General features: G+C 42.7%; 2 protein-coding genes across 7 annotated transcripts in view; one reads left to right on the top strand and one right to left on the bottom strand.

Moving 5' to 3' along the window:
- Nucleotides 1–7,600, bottom strand: part of SUGCT (succinyl-CoA:glutarate-CoA transferase) — a 754,504-nt gene extending 746,904 nt beyond the window's left edge. For all 6 annotated transcript variants that reach the window (XR_002520705.2, XR_002520704.2, XM_017956755.3 and 3 more), the window contains exon 1: nucleotides 7,371–7,600. Coding sequence is in view for 4 of the 6 variants with exons in the window: in XM_017956755.3 (XP_017812244.2) it covers nucleotides 7,371–7,491 (121 nt within the window). In the remaining 2 variants the exon portion in view is untranslated. The remainder of the gene's footprint in view (nucleotides 1–7,370) is intronic.
- Nucleotides 7,601–7,617: 17 nt separating this feature from the next.
- On the top strand, nucleotides 7,618–9,727 carry MPLKIP (M-phase specific PLK1 interacting protein). The gene is made up of 2 exons (XM_009203070.4): nucleotides 7,618–8,267; nucleotides 9,210–9,727. The coding sequence occupies exons 1-2, from the start codon at nucleotides 7,929–7,931 to the stop codon at nucleotides 9,408–9,410; spliced, it is 540 nt and encodes a 179-aa protein (XP_009201334.1). The 5' UTR covers nucleotides 7,618–7,928; the 3' UTR covers nucleotides 9,411–9,727.
- Nucleotides 9,728–19,355: the final 9,628 nt, after the last annotated feature.

Below are 19,355 nucleotides of genomic sequence, written 5' to 3'. Positions count from 1 at the left end.
CCACCCTTATTCATTCTGATTACCTGCTTCACCCTGACTCATTCCAATTATGCTCCACCATGACTCATTCCAGTTACCTATTCCACTCTAACTCATTCCGATTACCTGCTCATTCTCCACCCTGACTCATTCCGATTTCCTGCTGTGCCATAACCATTTCTCCTGCCAAACCACTCACCCCGTCACTCTCTTTAAATTAGCCAATCAGAATTAGTTTAGCCTGTGCGGTCTAAACCTACCCCGCCGTATATATATAGGGGAACGACACAGCAGCAGGGGCCACATGCATCAAGGATAAGAACCCCTTCCCCTCCCTTGTCCAAGTGTGCGCTCACCATTGCTCCATCTGTAAGGGGACACTCTTCTATAGAAGTACATTGCCTTGCTGAGAATTAAAAAGAAAATTTTATATTCGAGTGCTATTTCTTTTGTTGCACCAAAACTTTACTTATAACATGGGCTACTGGAGTCAAACCCTGTCTCAAAAAAAAAAAAAAAAAAAATCCGCTGAACAATGAGAACACCTGGACACAGGAAGGGGAATATCACACACCGGGGCCTGTCGTGGGGTGGGGAAAGGGGGGAGGGATAGCATTAGGAGATATACCTAATGTAAATGACAAGTTAATGGGTGCGGCACACCAACATGGCGCATGTATACATATGTAACAAACCTGCACGTTGTGCACATGTACCCTAGAACTTAAAGTATAATAATAAAAAAAAAAGAATTCCCTCTGCCTCAATCTTCATATATTACCTGTAAGTGTGATGAGAAGCACACTTTTTTTTTTTTTTTGAGACGGAGTCTTGCACTGTCTGTCGCCTGGGCTGGAGTGCAATGGCATGATCTCAGCTCACTGCAGCCTCCCACTCCCAGGTTCAAGCGATTCTCCTGCCTCAGCCTCCCAAGTAACTGGTATTACAGGCGCCCACCACCATGCCGGGCTATTTTTTTGTATTTTTAGTACAGATGGGGTTTCACTATGTTGGCCAGGCTGGTCTCAAACTCCTAAGCTCGTGATCCACCTGCCTTGGCCTCCCAAAGTGCTGGGATTGCAGGCATGAGCCACCGCACCTGGCCCGAGAAGCACACTTTCATGCATAATCTGTCAAAAATTCATAAATCATATGGGCACAGTGGCTCATGCCTGTAATCCCAGCACTTTGGGAGGCCTTTGCAATGAGCCTATATTGTGCCATGGTAGTAGAGGAAGACTGTCTCAAAAAGAAAAAAAAAAAGGAAAAGAAATCCCTAGGATTTCTGTTCACCAATAAGGTTCTACCCGAAGACGAAACCAAGAAGGCAGTCCCATTTACGATAGCTACAAAAAAATAAAACACCTAGGAACATATTTAACCAAGAAGGTGAAAGAAATCTACAAGGAAAACTACAAAACACTGATGAAAGAAACTATAGATGAAACAAATAAATGGAAAAACACCCCATGTATGTAGGTTGAAAGAATTAATATGGTTAAAATGACCATAATGCCCAAAGCAATCTGCAGGTTCAATGCAATTTCTATCAACATTATTTTTTCACAGAATTAGAAAAAACAATTCTAAAGTTCATACTAAAAATGAGCACGAATACCAAAAATATCCCAAGCAAAAAGAACAAAGCTGGTGATATCACATTTTCTGACCTCAAAATATACTACAAGGCTATAGTAGCCCAAATAGCATTATACTCATAGTGTCTATAAAAACAGACACATAGGGCCACGTGCGGTGGTTCATGACTGCAATCCCAGCACTTTGAGAGGCCAAGGCAGGCAGATCATGAGGTCAGGAGTTCAAAACCAGCTTGAGCAACATGGTGAAACCCCATCTCTACTAAAAATACAAAAATTAGCCGAGTGTGGTGGCGTGTGCCTGTAATCCCAGCTACTCAGGAGGCTGAGGCAGGAGAATCACTTGAAACTGTGAGGGTGGAAGTTGCAGTGGGCCAAGATCGTGCCACTGCACTCCAGCCTGGGCAAAAGAGCAAGGCTCCACCTCAATAAAAAAATAAATAGACACATAGATCCATAGAACAGCATAGAGAACCCAGAAATAAACTCACATACTTACAGCCAACTGATTTTTGACAAAGTCGACAACATATACTGGGGAAAGGATACCCTTTTTCAGTAAAAGGTGCTGGGAAAATTGGATTGCCATATGCAGAAGAATGAAACTGGATCCCTGTATCTCACCATATAAAAAAGTCAATTTGGCCAGGCACGGTGGCTCACACCTATAATCCCAGCACTTTGGGAGGCCTAGGCGGGCGGATCACCTGAGGTCGAGAGTTTGAGACCAGCCTGACCAACATGGAGAAACTCCGTCTCTACTAAGCAAACAAAAAATTCCCCGGGTATGGTGGCGCATACCTGTAATCCCAGCTACCTGGGAGGATGAGGTAGGAGAATTGCTTGAACCCGGGAGGCAGAGGCTGCAGTGAGCCGAGATCGCACCATTGCACTCCAGCCTGGGCAACAAGAGCAAAACTCCATCTCAGGAAAAAAAAAGAAAGAAAAAAATCAACTCAAGATGGATTAAAGACTTGAATGTAAGGATGAAACTATAAAAAATACTGAAGAAAACCTAGGGGAAACTCTTCTAGACATTGATCTAGAAGAGATTCATGACTGAGACCTCAAAAGCACAGGAAACAAAAACAAAAGAAGGCAAGTGGAATTTAATTAAACTAAAAAGTTTCTGCATAGCAAAAGAAATAATCAACAGAGTGAACAGATAACCTGAGAAATGGAAGAAAATATCTGCAAACTACACATCCAACAGGGGACTACTATCCAGAATTTGCAAGCAACTCAAACAACTCAACCACAAAAAACAAATAATCCCATTAACAAACGGGCTAAGGACACGAGTAGGCATTTTTCAAAAGACAAACAAGCATATCAAAAACGTTCACCATCAGCCGGGCACGGTGGCTCACGCCTGTAATCCCAGCACTTTCCGAGGCTGAGGTGAACGGATCAGCTGAGGTCAGGAATTCAAGACAAGCCTGGCCAACGTGGTGAAACCCGTCTCTACTAAAAATACAAAAATTAGCCAGGTGTGGTGGCGCACGCCTGTAGTCCCAACTACTCTGAAGGCTGATGCAGAACAATCCTTGAACCCGGGAGGTGGAGGTTGCAGTGGGCTGAGATCTTGCCACCAAACTCCAGCCTGGGTGACAGAACAAGACTGTCTCAAAAATTAATTAATTAACAGTATTATGAATCCTGAATTTATTTAATCTTTTTTATTTTATTTATTTCATTTTATTTTTTGAGCCAGAGTTTTGCTGTTGTTGCCAAGGCTGGAGTGCAATGGCGTGACCTCGGCTCACTCCTGACCTCAGGTGATCCACCCACCTCAGCCTCCTAAAGTGGTAGGATTACAGACACGAGCCACCACGCCCAGCCTGATTCCCAAACTTAATCCAATAACAGATTTCTTCTCAAACATTGGCAGTATGCTGTAATCATTTTAAATTCATAACCAGAACATTAGTTGAACACAAAATTCAAGACTCTAGGGAAACAAAGTAAAAAGAGTTTGTATATTGCTAGAATTGTCTATTAAGAGTCATGTTTTCATGCTTTTAATCTTCCCTGAAAATTTCTGTGTACTGCCATGAGTAAAATTTTTAAAAAATGTTCAACATCACCAATCATCAGAGAAATACAAATTAAAACCACAATGAGATATCATCTTACACGCATCAGAATGGCTATTAAAAAGACAAAAAACTCACAGGATGTTGGTGAGGAAGCTGAGAAAAGGGAACTCTTATACACTGTTGGTGGGAATGTAAATCAGTGCAACTTCTATGGAAAACAGTATGGAGATTTCTCACAGAACTAAAAATAGAACTGCCATAAGATCCAGCAATCCCACTACCTTGCATCTAACCAAAGGAAAATAAATCATTATATCAAAAAGACACCTGCACTCATGTTTATCACAGCACTATTCATAAAGGCAAAGATATGAAATCAACCTAAGTGCCCATCAATGAAGCACTAAATAAACGAAATGTGGCATATATACAAAATGGAATACTATTCAGTCATAAAAAAGAATGAAACTGCTTTTTGCAGCAACATGGATGGAACTGGAGGCCATTATCTTAAGTGAAACCACTCAGCACAGAAAAACAAATATTGCCTGTTCTCCCTTATAAGTTGGTGCTAAATAATGTGTACATATGGAAGCAGAGTGTGGAGTGATGGGCAATGGAGACTTGGAGGGTTGGGAATGTAGAGGGAAGGGGATGGACTACAGGAGGTTGCTTGCTGGGTACAATGTGTGTTGTGCCAGTGATGGATGCCCTGAAGGCCCTGACTTCACCCCAATACAATGTATCAATGTAGCAAAACTGCACTTGTACCCCCATGAATAGATGCCAAAAAACAATCATAACTGGCTGGGGCACAGGGGGCTCATGCCTGTAATCCCAGCACTTTGAGAGGCCCAGGTGGCTGGATTGTGTGAGCCCAGGAGTTCAAGACTAGCGTGGGCAACATGGCAAAACCTCATATCTACAAAAAATACAAAAATTAGCCAGGCATGGTGGCACACACCTCTGGTTTCAGCTACTTGGGAGGCTGAGGTGGAAGGATCGCTTGAGCCCAGGGAGGCGGAGGTTGCAGTGAACTGGGATTGTGCCACTGCCCTCTAGCCTGTATGAAAGAGCAAGACATGTCTCAATACTTAAATAAATACAAAATATATATAGAGAGAGAGTACACTGCTATAAGACAGAGAGACACAACTCAAACTTTTTTTTGTCAGTTTAATCATCTTGCTACAAAATGTACTACTGAAAGCTTAAAAAGAGCACGGCTTTTGAATTTTAATAAATTTTAGTGAAATTTAGTTAGATTGAAGTTATACAGATAAATGCATTGGTGGAATAAAGATCTATATACTCATTATGCGGCCATCAGTTAAACTGTTTACTATTAAATTAATTTGTTGGTTGGGCATGGTGGCTCACCACACCATTTAATCGCAGAGTTTTGGGAGGCCAAGGCAGGAGAGGGGAATGCTTGAGGTCGGGAGTTCTGGGAAACATAGCAAGACCCTGTCTCTACAAAAAATAAATAAATAAATAAAAATTAGCCAGGCATGGTAGCATGAGCCTGTAGTCCTAGCTACTTGGGAGACTGACGTGGGAAAATCACTTGAGCCCAGGAGGTCGAAGATGCAGTGATCTGTGATCTCACCACCGCACTCCAGCCTCGGTGACAGAGTGAGACCCTCCATCTCCATAATAGTAATAATAAAGTGCCGGGCACGGTGGCTCACCCCTGTAATCCCAGCACTTTGGGAGGCCAAGGTGGGTGGATCACGAGGCCAGGAGATCGAGACCATCCTGGTTAACACGGTGAAACCCCGTCTCTACTAAAAATTACAAAAAATTAACCAGGCGTGGTGGCGGGCGCCTATAGTCCCAGCTACTCCGGAGGCTGAGGCAGGAGAATGGCGTGAGCCCGGGAGGTGGAGCTTGCGGTGAGCCAAGATCACGCCACTGCACTCCAGCCTGGGCGACAGAGCATGACTGTGTCTCACAAAAAAAAAAAAAAATATATATATATATATATATATATATAAAATAAAGTTAATTTTGGTCCCCACCACCCTCACTTTTCTGTCCCCTCCCCTGAGTAGACTGACGATCTAAAAGGTGAAAATTACCTATGTGATGTATGTGAACCTTTTTTTTTCTCAGTGGGGTGGGTGGGTATGATAGGGTCTCGCTTTGTTACCCAGGCTGGAGTGCAGTGGCACAGTAGCGGATCACTGCAGCCTCAGCCTCCTGGGACTCAAGCCATCCTCCCACCTCAGCCTCCCAAGCAGCTGGGACTATAGACGCACGCCACCAAGCCCGGCTAAGTTTTTTGTATTTTTGGTAGAAACAGGACTTCACCATGTTGCCCAGACTGGTCTTCAACTCCTGGGCTCAAGCAATCGTCCCGCCTAGGTCATTTTATTCAATAAATATTCAAATGAGCAATTTCCAAGCATTAAGTTAAAAACTAAAGATAATGTCCAGAAAGGTGAATTTTTGGCCAGGACAGAACCACTGTATATAATAAAGTGGATAGGCTGGCGTCCTCAGGCCTTAATTTTATCACTAAGCCTTAATGGCAATATGCTACCTTGATTAACTCTGCGACTTGTATCTACAGAAGAAACGAAATGCAGTGAATTGAATTTCCACAGAACGAACAAACAAACTCTGTGTGTGTGTCTCCATTCATCAAGGAGGATAGAAGCTGAGAAGATACCACACTCGTCAGCTCGGGATGTCACAGAACATGTCAGAGACAGCGAGGAGTAGCAGCTACAAGAGGGTGAATGGAAATCACAGGTCCAGGCTACCCATTAGGCTATGATTTAAATGAGTCCTAAAGCTCTTTAAGATTGTGTATCCTAGGCCGGGCGCGGTGGCTCACGCATGAAATCCCAGCACTTTGGAAGGCCGAGGTGGGCGGATCACTTGAGCCCAGGAATTCGAGACCAGACTGGCCAAAAAGGTGAAACCCGTCTATACTGAAAATACAAAAAAATTAGCCGGGTATGCGGCGCATGCCTGTAATCTCAGCTACTCTGGGAAGCTGAGGCAGGAGAATCGCTTTAACCCGGGAGGAGAGGCTGTGGTCAGTCAAGATGGCGCCACTGCACTCCAGCCTGGGCGACGGAGCGAGACTCCTTTTTTTTTTTTTTTTTTTTTTTTTTTTAAAGAGACTCCGTCTCAAAAAAGGTGGCAGCTGCAACCTCCAGCCTGGGCGACAGAGCGAGACTCCGTCTCAAAAAAGAAAAGGGAAAAAAAAAAAAAAAAGCTTCATAGTGGATTACCATTCCCAAATTCAGAAGGAGTAAAGAAAGTTCTATAACACGGTAGTAAAGCTAAATTTCATCCTCTAAATAAAATTCTGCGACAGGTAACTGTACAAAGGCGTCTTTTATTGTACATGAAGTGTCAAGTTATGCAAAACAGCGGGCTAAAGTCTTTTCTGAAATGTGGCTGGGTGTGCATTTTCGAAGTTACTTAAACTTGGCGGACGAAAGGATAGGAGTAAAGAGGCCTCAAACGCGAGCCGCGTGACGCGCAGGAGCCGGACCCCGCCGTACACCGAGCCCTCGGTCACAGCAACGCGCGGGGCAGAGGCGACCCTGGGGCGGCCAGAGCGGGGCAGGCCGGCCGCAGGCCCACAGAGCTGGGTTGCAGGGAGGCGAGCAAAGCCACCGGATGGGCTGCGGGGTCAGCAGAGACTTCAGACCCCGATAGCTCTCCTCAGGGCACCCCAGGGGGCAAGCTGGGGCAGGGGTCCCTTTAGCCGCCCAGACCGAATCTCGGAGGGTACCTGACTGCGGGCGGCCAGTCCACAGCCCCCTCCCGCCGCCCCGGCCGGAGAAGAGGCAGGTTCTGCGCAGAGCTGCCACCCTCGCCAGCGTCGCCAGCATCGCGTGCGCCTCAGATGGCATCGGTCCCGGTCCAAGCAGCGAACTCCGTGGGGCGCCACCCGCCGCCACTGGGGGGCGCCCACGGACGCCGCAGACCCCGCCCCCGCCGGGTGGGGTGGAGCACTCCCAGTACCAGTCGCCCGCCGGGATAGCGTCTCGTCTGTCAGACCAAGGTCACCCAGACTGGAAAGGTTCTTGCTGGGGTCGGGTGTCCATCCTTTCCTGTGTCCTTTTCTTCCTCCTTTCACTTAAATCCACTGAGTCTCTCGCCAAGTCAGTAATTTAGGTCATCCCGCCGCCCCTGGCGGAACCTTTGTGACGCCGGAACCGATGTGCCATAAGGTGGCTGCGGTCGGAGGACTGTTTTGGTAAAGGACTCGCAGTTCTCTGTGGAGGGCCGGTCGATACAGTTCCGGTGGGAGAACGGCGCTGCGAGGTTTTCGGCTTTGGCTCCTGATATGCAGCGACAAAATTTTCGGCCCCCGACTCCTCCTTACCCTGGTTCGGGTGGAGGAGGTTGGGGTAGCGGAAGCAGCTTCCGGGGTACCCCGGGCGGGGGCGGACCACGGCCGCCCTCCCCTCGAGACGGTTACGGGAGTCCGCACCACACGCCGCCGTACGGGCCCCGGTCTAGGCCTTACGGGAGCAGTCATTCTCCGCGACACGGCGGCAGCTTCCCGGGGGGCCGGTTCGGGTCTCCGTCCCCTGGCGGCTACCCTGGCTCCTACTCCAGGTCCCCCGCGGGGTCCCAGCAGCAATTCGGCTACTCCCCAGGGCAGCAGCAGACCCACCCCCAGGTAATAATAGCCAGCGTTTGCCGAGCTCTTACTGTATGGCAGGCATGGTACTAATATTCCCTTTACGTGGATTATTTTGTCTAATCCTCTCTGAGGTACTATTGTTACCCCTATTTTGCAGATGAGCGAACTGAGGCTTAGAGAAGTTGAGTAACTTTCGGAAGATTACCCTAAAGAGTGGCAGAGCCGTACGTTCTGTTTTCGAGCCCTAGTGCTTTTAAGCAGTACACTGCCACCCATACACAGATTTCCCTAATTCTCCATTTCCTCTTGTTTGCCAAGGGCCTTGCCAGTTTGTTTCAGGAAATCGTTCTTTTTCTTTTTTTTTAAATCTTTCTTTCCAGCTACACTGGCTTCTGCTCCAGCTTCCCTGGAGAGGAAATCGGTGGTAGGGGAAGTTTTCCATTCCTTTAGTGAGAGTAAATACAAAAGACAGAGAAGTATCTCTAGCATGTCTAGGATTTCTGTGGTTTACAATTTGCAACTACGTGGTTTTCCAACTTGGTGTATTCTACACCAACCCCCTACCCCTTTGAGTCTGGAGCTAAGGAGTAAAGAAAATGTTCATGAGCTAGAAAGGTTCTAGAAACTTTATAGTATTGTTTTATCCTGAAAAAAATGAAAATATTAAGGGAAAATTGAATATAACTATTTCATCACTGCTTGTATTACTGCAGAGCTACTACATTAGACACAAAAGTATTTGAGGTGACAGTGGTCATGGAATTATAAATAAGTGAGAATAACAAGTTGCTTTAAGTACTTTTTTTTTTTAAAAAAAAGGAACACTTGATTAAAGGAAACATGGACTTTGTAATCGAACATGTTTAGGTTCAAGTCACAACTTTTAAGCAGCAATGTGATTCCCACTAACCTTGAGCTAAAGGAAGAAGTACCAATTATCTTTACTAAGTGTTTTTTTAACTGATTTTTTTTCTAAAGGGTTCTCCAAGGACATCTACACCATTTGGATCAGGGCGTGTTAGAGAAAAAAGAATGTCTAATGAGTTGGAAAATTATTTCAAGCCTTCAATGCTTGAAGATCCTTGGGCTGGCCTAGAACCAGTATCTGTAGTGGATATAAGCCAACAATACAGCAATACTCAAACATTCACAGGCAAAAAAGGAAGATACTTTTGTTAACATTTCTGAAATTCAACTGGAAGCTTCATGTGTCAGGAACATCTTGGACAAAACTTTAACTTGTGTTGATATAAATTTACCCAAAGATGATGACTTTGATTGGATGATTAGTAAGGTCTTTTTGTTATTTTTCATCGTATCAGGTATTGTTGATATTACAGGAAAAAAGTAGGATAATTTGCAACATTTAGCTCTGCAAGTACCTACCACATTTTAGAGATTTACAGTTTCCATATATTTAACATTCCTGGTTATATAATGGACATTTGTCTTTTAATGTTTTTTCAATGTTTTAAAATAAAACATTTTGTCTTCTAGCTATTGTGGTTTTGTGGTATGATAAAGAAGTAGACTTACTACAGTAATGCTTTGTAATCACTTAGCGTTTGTAGGTAAATATTTTGCAAATTATTTTTGAAAATGAAATAGATAAACCATCCTTTGAGCTGTAGACAGCTCTGTATTTGTTCATAACCTCTTAGCTTTATGGAGTTATTTTCTCTTGAGGCCAAAGAAGATAGCTACCAGCAGTCTCAATTCACTTCCATTGCAAAAAGAACATCTCTCATCTCCATCAATCCAAGAGAAGACAAATTTGCCATACTTAGATCATGTTTCTGTATTATTGAACCAATTAACTGGGGCCAAGGCCACAGTGAGATCTGATTAGCTTGAATCATGGACACATCACCATAATGACACAGGGTTCTGTGACCTTGAGCACCACTGGGCCTACCTGGAGTAGAGAAGTGGTATTCCAAATTAAGGGATACTATGTATATATGACTATAGTTCTGGAGAGAAAAATATGGAAGAATTGTTACCCCAACTTTTTTTTAAAAATCAAGTAGTTTTTGTTTTTTGAGACAGAGTCTCTGTCGCCCAGGCTGGAGTGCAGTGGTGCAATCTTGGCTCACTGCAACCTCTGGCTCTTGAGTAGCTGGAACTACAGGCGCACGTCACCATGCCTGGCTAAGTTTTGTATATTTAGTAGAGACCATGTTATGTTTTATTTTGTTTGTTTTGTTTTGAGACGGGGTCTCACTGTGTCACCCAGGCTGGAGTGCAGTGGCGCGATCTTGTCTCACTGCAGCCTCCGCCTCCCAGGTTCAAGCAATTCTCCCGCCCCAACTTCCTGAGTAGATGGGAGTACAGGCGCGTGCCCAGCTAATTTTTGTGTTTTTAGTAGAGATGGAGTTTCACCATGTTGGCCAGACTGGTCTCGATCGAACTCCTGGTCTCAAGTGATCCCCCACCTTGGCTTCCCAAAGTGCTGGGATTTGAGGCATGAGCTCCCGCGCCTGGCCGAGAACATGTATTTTTAGTGTTTTTAGTTTCACCATGTTGACCAGGCTGGTCTCGAACTCCTGACCTCAAGTGATCCACCCATCTCAGCCTCCCAAAGTGCTAGGTTTACAGGCGTGAGCCACCGTGCCCGGCCAAAATCAAGTGTTCTAACGTGTAATACAGACTCTAGACATTTTGAAGTTAGAAAATAGGAAGATAGAGCTATTAAAACTTTTGTTTCAACATTCCAGAAAGAAACATGTAAAAACAAAATAGTCACACCTCCTATTTGACCCATACCCACTTCTATTTGTTCATTAGATATTTCACAGAGACAAGAAAATAAGAATGGAAGGCTTTTAGATTAATAAAAGCTCCATGAAATCCAAGATTTTGGAAATTCTGTTTCTACAAGTTACTAGCTGGATGAGTTCACTTCTCTATGCCTCGTTTTTCTCATATGTAAGATGAGGAAATTAATAGTGCCTGTGTCATAGAGGTGTTGTGTTGGAAGATTAAGTGAATTTATGTATGAAACTCTTAAGCCAGAGCCTGGCACATAGTAAGCACTCAATAAATGGTAGCTGTTACTTTCTTTCTCATTTACCCCCATTTCCTCAGTTTTTAGAATAGTGTCTGCAAGATAGTAGGTACTTTAGTAATGAATGGATATAGAAATTCTGATTGTAACTACTATATTGTTCTACCTACACCCTATATATAAAGGGATAACTTAGTAATTTTTCCCCAGTATTTTAAAGAAAAAGTCCTTATTCCCAATATTATGTCTTTCCAGATATGTCGAGGTCATGATGTATAATGGAAATTAAAATACTTTATTGAACTTTATAGGTAAGAAATGTTGTCTTTAGGAAATGACATTTGGAAATAATGTACTGAAGCATCTCTTAGATCACTGGGTTATTAGTAAAGACGAAAACAGAAGTTAGGAAGGATTTTGTGCCAGCGTATTTATATCATATTTGGAAGACCTTCAAACTGTAACTCTTCTAATGGTCTAGGTACATTTTATTTCACTGTAAGTGTAACATAAAACAAAGGTAAAATTTCTTGCTAAAGCTTACCAACATCTACTTCCAGAGACCTGGCCTGAGTTTTCTGAGAGAAAAAATTTTGTCCTCACGAAAGGTGCATACACTATAAGTAGTGTATTCAGTTATCAAAATTCTTGTGGCATTGGTCATTTGGTTTGTTACTGTTATGCTATTTTTATTTAGCTGAGTAAAAGGAATTATCATTCTTTAAAATGAAAGGGATTGTTTTTTATTGTTCTAGGATACACATTTTACCTCCATAAAAATGCTGAATAACTTTTTAGAAAAACTTACAAGTAAGTATACATCTTTAAACATTCAGATGCTAGGCCGGGCGCGGTGGCTCAAGCCTGTAATCCCAGCACTTTGGGAGGCCGAGACGGGCGGATCACGAGGTCAGGAGATCGAGACCATCCTGGCTAACACGGTGAAACCCCGTCTCTACTAAAAAAAAATACAAAAAAATAGCCGGGCGAGGTGGCGGGCGCCTGTAGTCCCAGCTACTCAAAAGGCTGAGGCAGGAGAATGGCGCAAACCCGGGAGGCGGAGCTTGCAGTGAGCTGAGATCCGGCCACTGCACTCCAGCCTGGGCGACAGAGCGAGACTCCGTCTCAAAAAAAAAAAAAAAAATATTCAGATGCTTAAAGGATGGGAGTGTAGTCTATAGTAGAGTCTTCAAACAAGGGTCCACATACTCTTGGGAATATTAAACTTTCTAAGGGATATGCAGGCATAAATAGCTGTAAGGGAATGTAAGTTCAGATCCCAGTGCCCATGTAAATTCTTTATTAAAATTGACCTACATAAAAACATATCCATGATCAAGAGATCATGCCCGTTCTTTTTCCCTTCTGCCTTTTGGTAATCACTGTTCTCCCATTTTACAAAAGAAGCCTGTGGCAAGTTGTGTTTTCCAAAAACTACCCCAACAATATTTAAAGTCTCATACCCTTCTAGAACGTTGGCACTACCCTTATCAAGATGTGGAGTTATGTCCCTTCCCTTTGAACATTAACAGACTTAGGAGGAGTTAGGGGGTCTCCCTATAGGGGCCTCCCTGTATTACCCAGGCAGGTCTCTAACTCTTAGGCTTAAGGGGTTCTCCAGCCTCGGCCTCCCAAAGTGTTGGAATTAGAGGTGTGAGCCACCACGCCCAGCCCCTTAGCCGATTTCTGACTGCCATAATTAAGAGAATATGTTGGAAGTTAATGTATTTTCATTGTGGGTGAAGTGTGGTGTTAAAAATGAGTTACAGGCCAGGCACCATGGCTCACACCTGCAATCCCAGCACTTTGGGAGCCCAGGTGGACAGATCACTTGAGGTTAGGAGTTCGAGACCAGCTTGGCCAATATGGTAAAGCCTCGTCTGTACTAAAAATACAAAAATAAGCTGGGCATGGTGGCACGCACCTGTAATCCCAGCTACTAGGGAGGCTGAGGCAGGAAAATCACTTGAACTCATGAGGCGGAGGTTGCAGTGAGCCGAGATAGTGCCACTGCACTCCAGCCTGGGTGACAGAGTGAGACTCCATCTCAAAAAAAAAAAAAAATAAGTCATATTGGCCTAGGTGGAGATGTTCAGAATTCAGATGTATTATCAAGTTGGGAAATAATGATGAAAGTGTTCAGTTACCTTGCCTTTTTGTTTCTGGACTATTCAAAAAATCATTTCTTCTGTGGGTGCATTGTATGAAAGGAAAGCAAAGAGCATGAGTTTAACATGAAGGAAAAGATACCTTATTTTTAGACAAAAGGCAAATGGTAAGGTGCTTTGCCTCATCTATCTAAGAATTAAAATATTCAAGATTAGTGTAAAAACATGGTTAGTTTTGGTGAATCACCTGTGAAGCAAGCTCTGTATTTCCACCATTGTTTGTTTGTTTGTTTGTTTGTTTGTTTTTTGAGATGGAGTCTTGTTCTGCCGCCCAGGCTGGCATACAGTGGCACGATCTCAGCTCACTGCAACCTCTGACTCCCAAGTTCAAGCGATTCTCCTGCCTCAGCCTCCCAAGTAGCTGGGACTACAGGTGCGTGCCACCACACCCGGCTAATTTTTTGTATTTTTAGTAGATACAGGGTTTCACCGTGTTAGCCAGGATGGTCTGACCTCGTGATCTGCCCAGCCTCGGCCTCCCAAAGTGCTGGGATTACAGGCGTGAGCCACTGAGCCCAGCCCTCCACCATTCTTGATAATGATAAACAGCCTGATGAAGATATCTCAATTCCTGTCTCAGTAGCGTAGTTTGCATGATTTCAAGGAGGAGGAAGTTAAAAGTTTCATGTTTACTTCTGACATACTAACATTACATCTTCAAGTTAAAAACATATTTTAGAAGTAAGTTCATGAATGTATATTTTCTGAAACATTTTCAGATTCTTAAGAGAAACATTAACCCTTGCCAGTACATTTCATCTTAGGTTCTATAAATCCATATTAGTTGTTTTACGTAGGCCAAAGTCTCCTGCTATTGTCACTCAACCATTTCTCTGTTTCATTCATTCCTACCATATATTTAGGTTTAAGTTAACAGAAATATGTTGTAGTTTTTACTGTAAATAAAACACATAATAGGCTGGTCGGAAGGTAGTGAGTTATCTCAATTGATTGTTCACAGTCACAGATCAAACTCCTTGTTCTATTCCCCCCACTTCTCACTGCTGCGCTTGACTAGTCTGAAAAAAAAAAATACATAGTAGTCATCAGCACACCTTATATAAACCCTGAACTTCGTAATGACCTTTTTTTTTTTTTTTTTTGAGACAGAGTCTTGCTGTGTTGCCCAGGCTGGAGTGCAGTGGTGTGATCTCAGCTCACTGCAACCTCCACCTCCTGGGTTCAAGCAGTTCTCCTGCCTTAGCCTCCCTAGTAGATGGGATTACAGGTGCAAGCCACCACGCCTAGCTAATTTTTATATTTTTAGTAGAGATGGCGTTCCGCCATGTTGGCCAGGCTGATTTTGAACGCCTGACCTCAGGTGATTCACCCGCCTCAGCCTCCCAAAGTGCTGGGCTTACACGGGTTAGCCAGTGCACCCAGCCTGAATTATCTCTTATTTTGCTCATAATTTCCATAATTTATCATCTAATTTAAGATGCCTTAAAATTCACTATTATTTTATATGCCACTTAGTAAAAATACTGACAGTTAAGCAGTGACATGTCATTGATTATAAGATACATCTTAATTTCAGAGATGTTAAATATATGTCTTAATTTGATAAAATACCGTACAATACTGTTTTTTTGAGACCAGTCCTGCTATGTTGCCCAGGCTGGTCTCCAACTCCTGCCTCAGCCTCCCAAGTAGCTGGGATTACATGTGTGTGACACTACACCCAGCTCATATACAATACTGTTTTTTATTTGTTTGTTTTTTTGAGACAGAGTCTTGCCCTGTCACCCAGGCTGCAAGTGGTACGATCTCACCTCACTGCAACCTCCACTTCCCGGGTTCAAACGATTCTCCTGCCTCAGCCTCCCAGGTAACTGGGACAACAGGCGCGCACCACTGCGCCCGGATAATTTTTTGTATTTGGTAGAGACGGGGTTTCACCGTATTGGCAAGGCTGGTCTCGAACTCCTGACCTTGTGATCTGCCCACCTTGACCTCCCAAAGTGCTGAGTTTACAGGCATGAGCCACCGTTCCTGGCCTACAGTACTCTTAAAAGCAGAATATATACTTAGATATAGATAGGTATATAGAAGTAAATGTCTCCAAAAAGTAGTGTAGGACAATACATTTGAAAATCAGCTTTATTTAATTAGGGTTAACTCTTCTGAGCTATTTATATTTGTTCAAATTCATTAAAAACGATAATTGAGACTGGGTGCAGTGGCTCACACCTGTAATCCCAGCATTTTGGGAGGCCGAGGCGGGCAGATCATGAGGTCAGGAGTTTGAGACCAGCCTGCCCAATGTGGTGAAACCCCGTCTCTACTGAAAATACAAAAATTAGACAGGCATGGTGGCACATGCCTGTATCCCAGCTACTCGGGAGGCTGAGGCGGGAGAACTGCTTGAGCCCAGGAAGTGAAGGTTGCAGTGAGCCAAGATCTCACCACTGCACTCCAACCTGGACAACACAGGGAGATCCTGTCTCAAAAAAGAAAAAAAGTTTTACAATTAAAAGATTGGCAACAATCTAAATGACCATCAATAGGAGAAAGGATAAATAAGTTGCATATTTGCACAGTATAACAAGATAGTTGATTAAATTAGAGCCATTTGATACAACATGAATAAATCTAAAGTCGTGTACAAACAAAAGCCAAAGCAAAACTTATATTCTTTACATAAAATTTAAAAGTCTGCAAAACAATATGCTGTACTCTCTATAGATGGTAAATATAAGGTCATACTATAAATACAAATGAAGGTAACAAATACTTTAGATACAGTAATTATTTTGGGGTAGTAATTATTTTGGGGTGGGTTTGGGGAGATACAAGCTTCAGATGGACTTGGATGTGTGAGTAGGTATGTATTTCAAGTCAACCAAATTGGGAAAATGTTAAAATGTATTAAACCTTGCCATGGAATGCACATGTATTTATTTTCTCTTCTTTGAAATATTTTACAATAAAAAATTTATTCTGACCTCCTAATTCATACTGTGATGCCAGCATCACCCAAATACCAAAGTCAGACAAAAACATTACAAGAAAGGAAAAATACGTACCAATATCTCATGACCATAGATGCAAAAGTTCTCAATAAAGTGTTACCAAATAGAATCCAACAATAAATAGAAAGAATCGTATTGGCCAGGTACGGTGGCTCACAGCTATAATCCCAGCACTTTCGGAAGCTAAGGTAGGAGAATCACTTGAGCCCAGGAGATGGAGACCAGCCTGGGCAACAAAGTGAGACCTTGTCTCTACCAAAAAAAATCAAAAAATTAACAAGGCATGGTGGTCCACGCCTGTGGTCCCAGCTGGATAGGACCACATGGGAGGCTGAGGCAGGATAGATTGAGCCCAGGAGGTCAAGGCTGCAGTGAGCAGTGTTCATGCAACTGCACTCCACCCTGGGGACAGAGCAAGGCCCTGTCAGATAAAAATAATTATATACCATGACCAAGTGGTATTTACTGTAGATATTTAAGGCTTAGTCAACATCCAGAAATCAAAGTAATCCATCACATCAATAGACTAAAAAAGAGAAATCTCATTATCGTATGAATAGATGACGAAAAAGCTTTTTTTAAAAAAAATTTGAGACAGAGTCTCACTCTGTTGCCCAGGCTGGAGTGCAGTGACATGGTTTTGGCTCACGGCAATCCTCCCACCTCAGCCTCCAGATCAACTGAGACTATAGTTGCACATCACCACGCCTGAGTAATTTTAGTATTTTTTATACAGATGGGACTTGGCCATGTCACCCAGGCTTGTCTCAAACTCCTGGACTCAAGTGATCCGCCCACCTCAACTTCCCAAAGCGATGATGTTACAAGTGTGAGCCACGGTGCCCAGCCACAAAAAAGCACTTGACAAAATTCAGTACCCATTCATGACAAAAACTCTCAGCAAGCTAGGAACAGGAGGGAACTTTTTCAACTTGATTTTTTTTTTAATTTACAAAATTCTACAACTAACATCATTCTTACTGGTAAGAAATTAGATTCTTCCCACTAAGATCAGGAAAAAGGTGAGATGTCCTGTCACCACTCCTATCAATATTGTACTGAGATGCTCGCTAATGCAATAAGACAAGGAAATAAAGAGTATAGAAATTGGGAAGGAAGAAATAAAACTATTCCCCAATAATAACATGATTGTCTATGCAGAAAATCACAGATAATCGGAAACGGAAAAAACTTCTGGAACTAATTAGTGATCACAGCAAGGTTGCAGGATACAAGACTAATACACAAAAGTAAATTGCTTTCCTACATACCAATCATAAACAACTGGAATTTGAAATTAACCTAATACCATTTACCTCAGCACCAAAAAATAAGAAATGCTTAAGTATAAATCTAAGAAAATATGTGTAAGACTTATATAAGGAAAACTACAGAACTGGTGAAAGAAAGAAAATCTAAGAAATTTAATGTATTCCATGCACATGGGTAGGAAGATTCAATATTGTCAAGATGTCAGTTCTTCTCAACTGGGTTTGTAGACCCAGCTCACTCCCAGTCAAAATCCCAGCAAGTTATTTTGTGGGTATAGACAAATTGATCTAAAGTTTAATTGTAAAGGTAAAGGACTTAGAATAGGCAACACAGTATTGATTGAGTACAGAGTTGAGGGACTGACACTACCAGACTTCAATATTTATTATAAAGCTACAGTAACCAAGACAATGTGGTATTGGCAAAAGAAAAGACAACTAGATCAATGGAACAGAATAAAGAGACCAGAAATAGACCCACACAAATACAATTGTGTGACTCCCACAATTACAAATTGATCTTAGTCAAAGATCAATTGATTTTTGATCAAGGAGCAAAGGCAATTCAACGGAGAAAGGATTGTCTTTTCAACAGATAGTGCTGGAACTACTGGACATCCATATGCAAAAAGTGAATCAAGACACAGATCGTACACCTTTCACAGAAACCATCAAATGGATCATAGACCTAAATATAAAACACAGAGCTATAAAAGAATACAGCAGGAAAAAACCTTTGTGAACTTGGGTTTGGCTATGACTTTTTAAATTTTGTTTTTGTATAAATTTAAGGGCCACAAGAGCAATTTTATTACATGGATATTACGTAGTGGTGAAGTCTAGGCTTTTAGCACCTGAATAACATACATCATATCCACTAAGTAATTTCTTATTCCTCAGCACCCTCCCACCCTTCCTACTCTCCAGTGTCTATTATTCCACACTCTATGTCCACATGCACCCATTATTTATCTTCCACTTAACAAGTCAGAGCTTGTAGACCAAGCATGGTGGCTCACACCTGTTAATTCCAGCACTTTGGGAGGTCGAGGCAGGCAGATCGCTTGAGCCCAGGAGCCCAAGACCAACCTGGATAACAAAGTGAGACTTCATCTCGACAAAAAATACAAAAATTAGCCAGGTGTAGTGGTGCACGCGTTGGTCCCAGCTACTTGGGAGGCTGAGGCAGGAAGATTGTTTGAGCCTGGTAGGTCGAAGCTGCAGTGAGCCATGATCAAGCCCCTGTACTCTCGCCTGGGTGACAGAGTGAGACTCTGTCTCACAAAAATAAAATTAAAACCCAATGTGGAAGTGTAATGTCACCAGATTTTTCAGTTTTTCAAAACACTCCCCAAAATTTGGGCTTTTTTACTCAAAATCTCCCAATTTTAAACTAATTTTTTGTTACTGTTTAAACAATGTACGTCAAAACCACATATCAGCTGAATCCCAACCCCAGATCACCAGTTTATGACGTTTGTTGTAAATGATTAACAGAATTGTGCACACATTGGTTTTTATCTTTTTTTTTTTTTTCCCTTGAGACGGAGTTTCACTCTTACTGTGCAGTCTGGAGTGCAATGGCATGATATCGGCTCACTGCAACTCTGCTTCCTGGGGTTCAAGCGGTTCTCCTGCCTCAGCCTCTCGAGTAGCTGGGATTACAGGCATGCACCACCACACACAGCTAATTTTTTTGTATTTTT

Source organism: Papio anubis, chromosome 4 (genome assembly GCF_008728515.1).
Source record: "Papio anubis isolate 15944 chromosome 4, Panubis1.0, whole genome shotgun sequence".
NCBI classification, from domain to species: Eukaryota; Metazoa; Chordata; class Mammalia; order Primates; family Cercopithecidae; genus Papio; species Papio anubis.
The sequence above is the reverse complement of the archived record's forward strand: the minus strand, read 5'-3'. Positions and strand labels throughout refer to the sequence as shown.

Bases quoted from the DNA above. Each gene is read 5' to 3' on its own strand.
- MPLKIP (XM_009203070.4), top strand. From the start codon at position 7,929: ATGCAGCGACAAAATTTTCGGCCCCCGACTCCTCCTTACCCTGGTTCG. The intron at 8,268-9,209 runs GTAATAATAGCC...TTTTTTCTAAAG, and splicing joins AGCAGCAGACCCACCCCCAG to GGTTCTCCAAGGACATCTAC.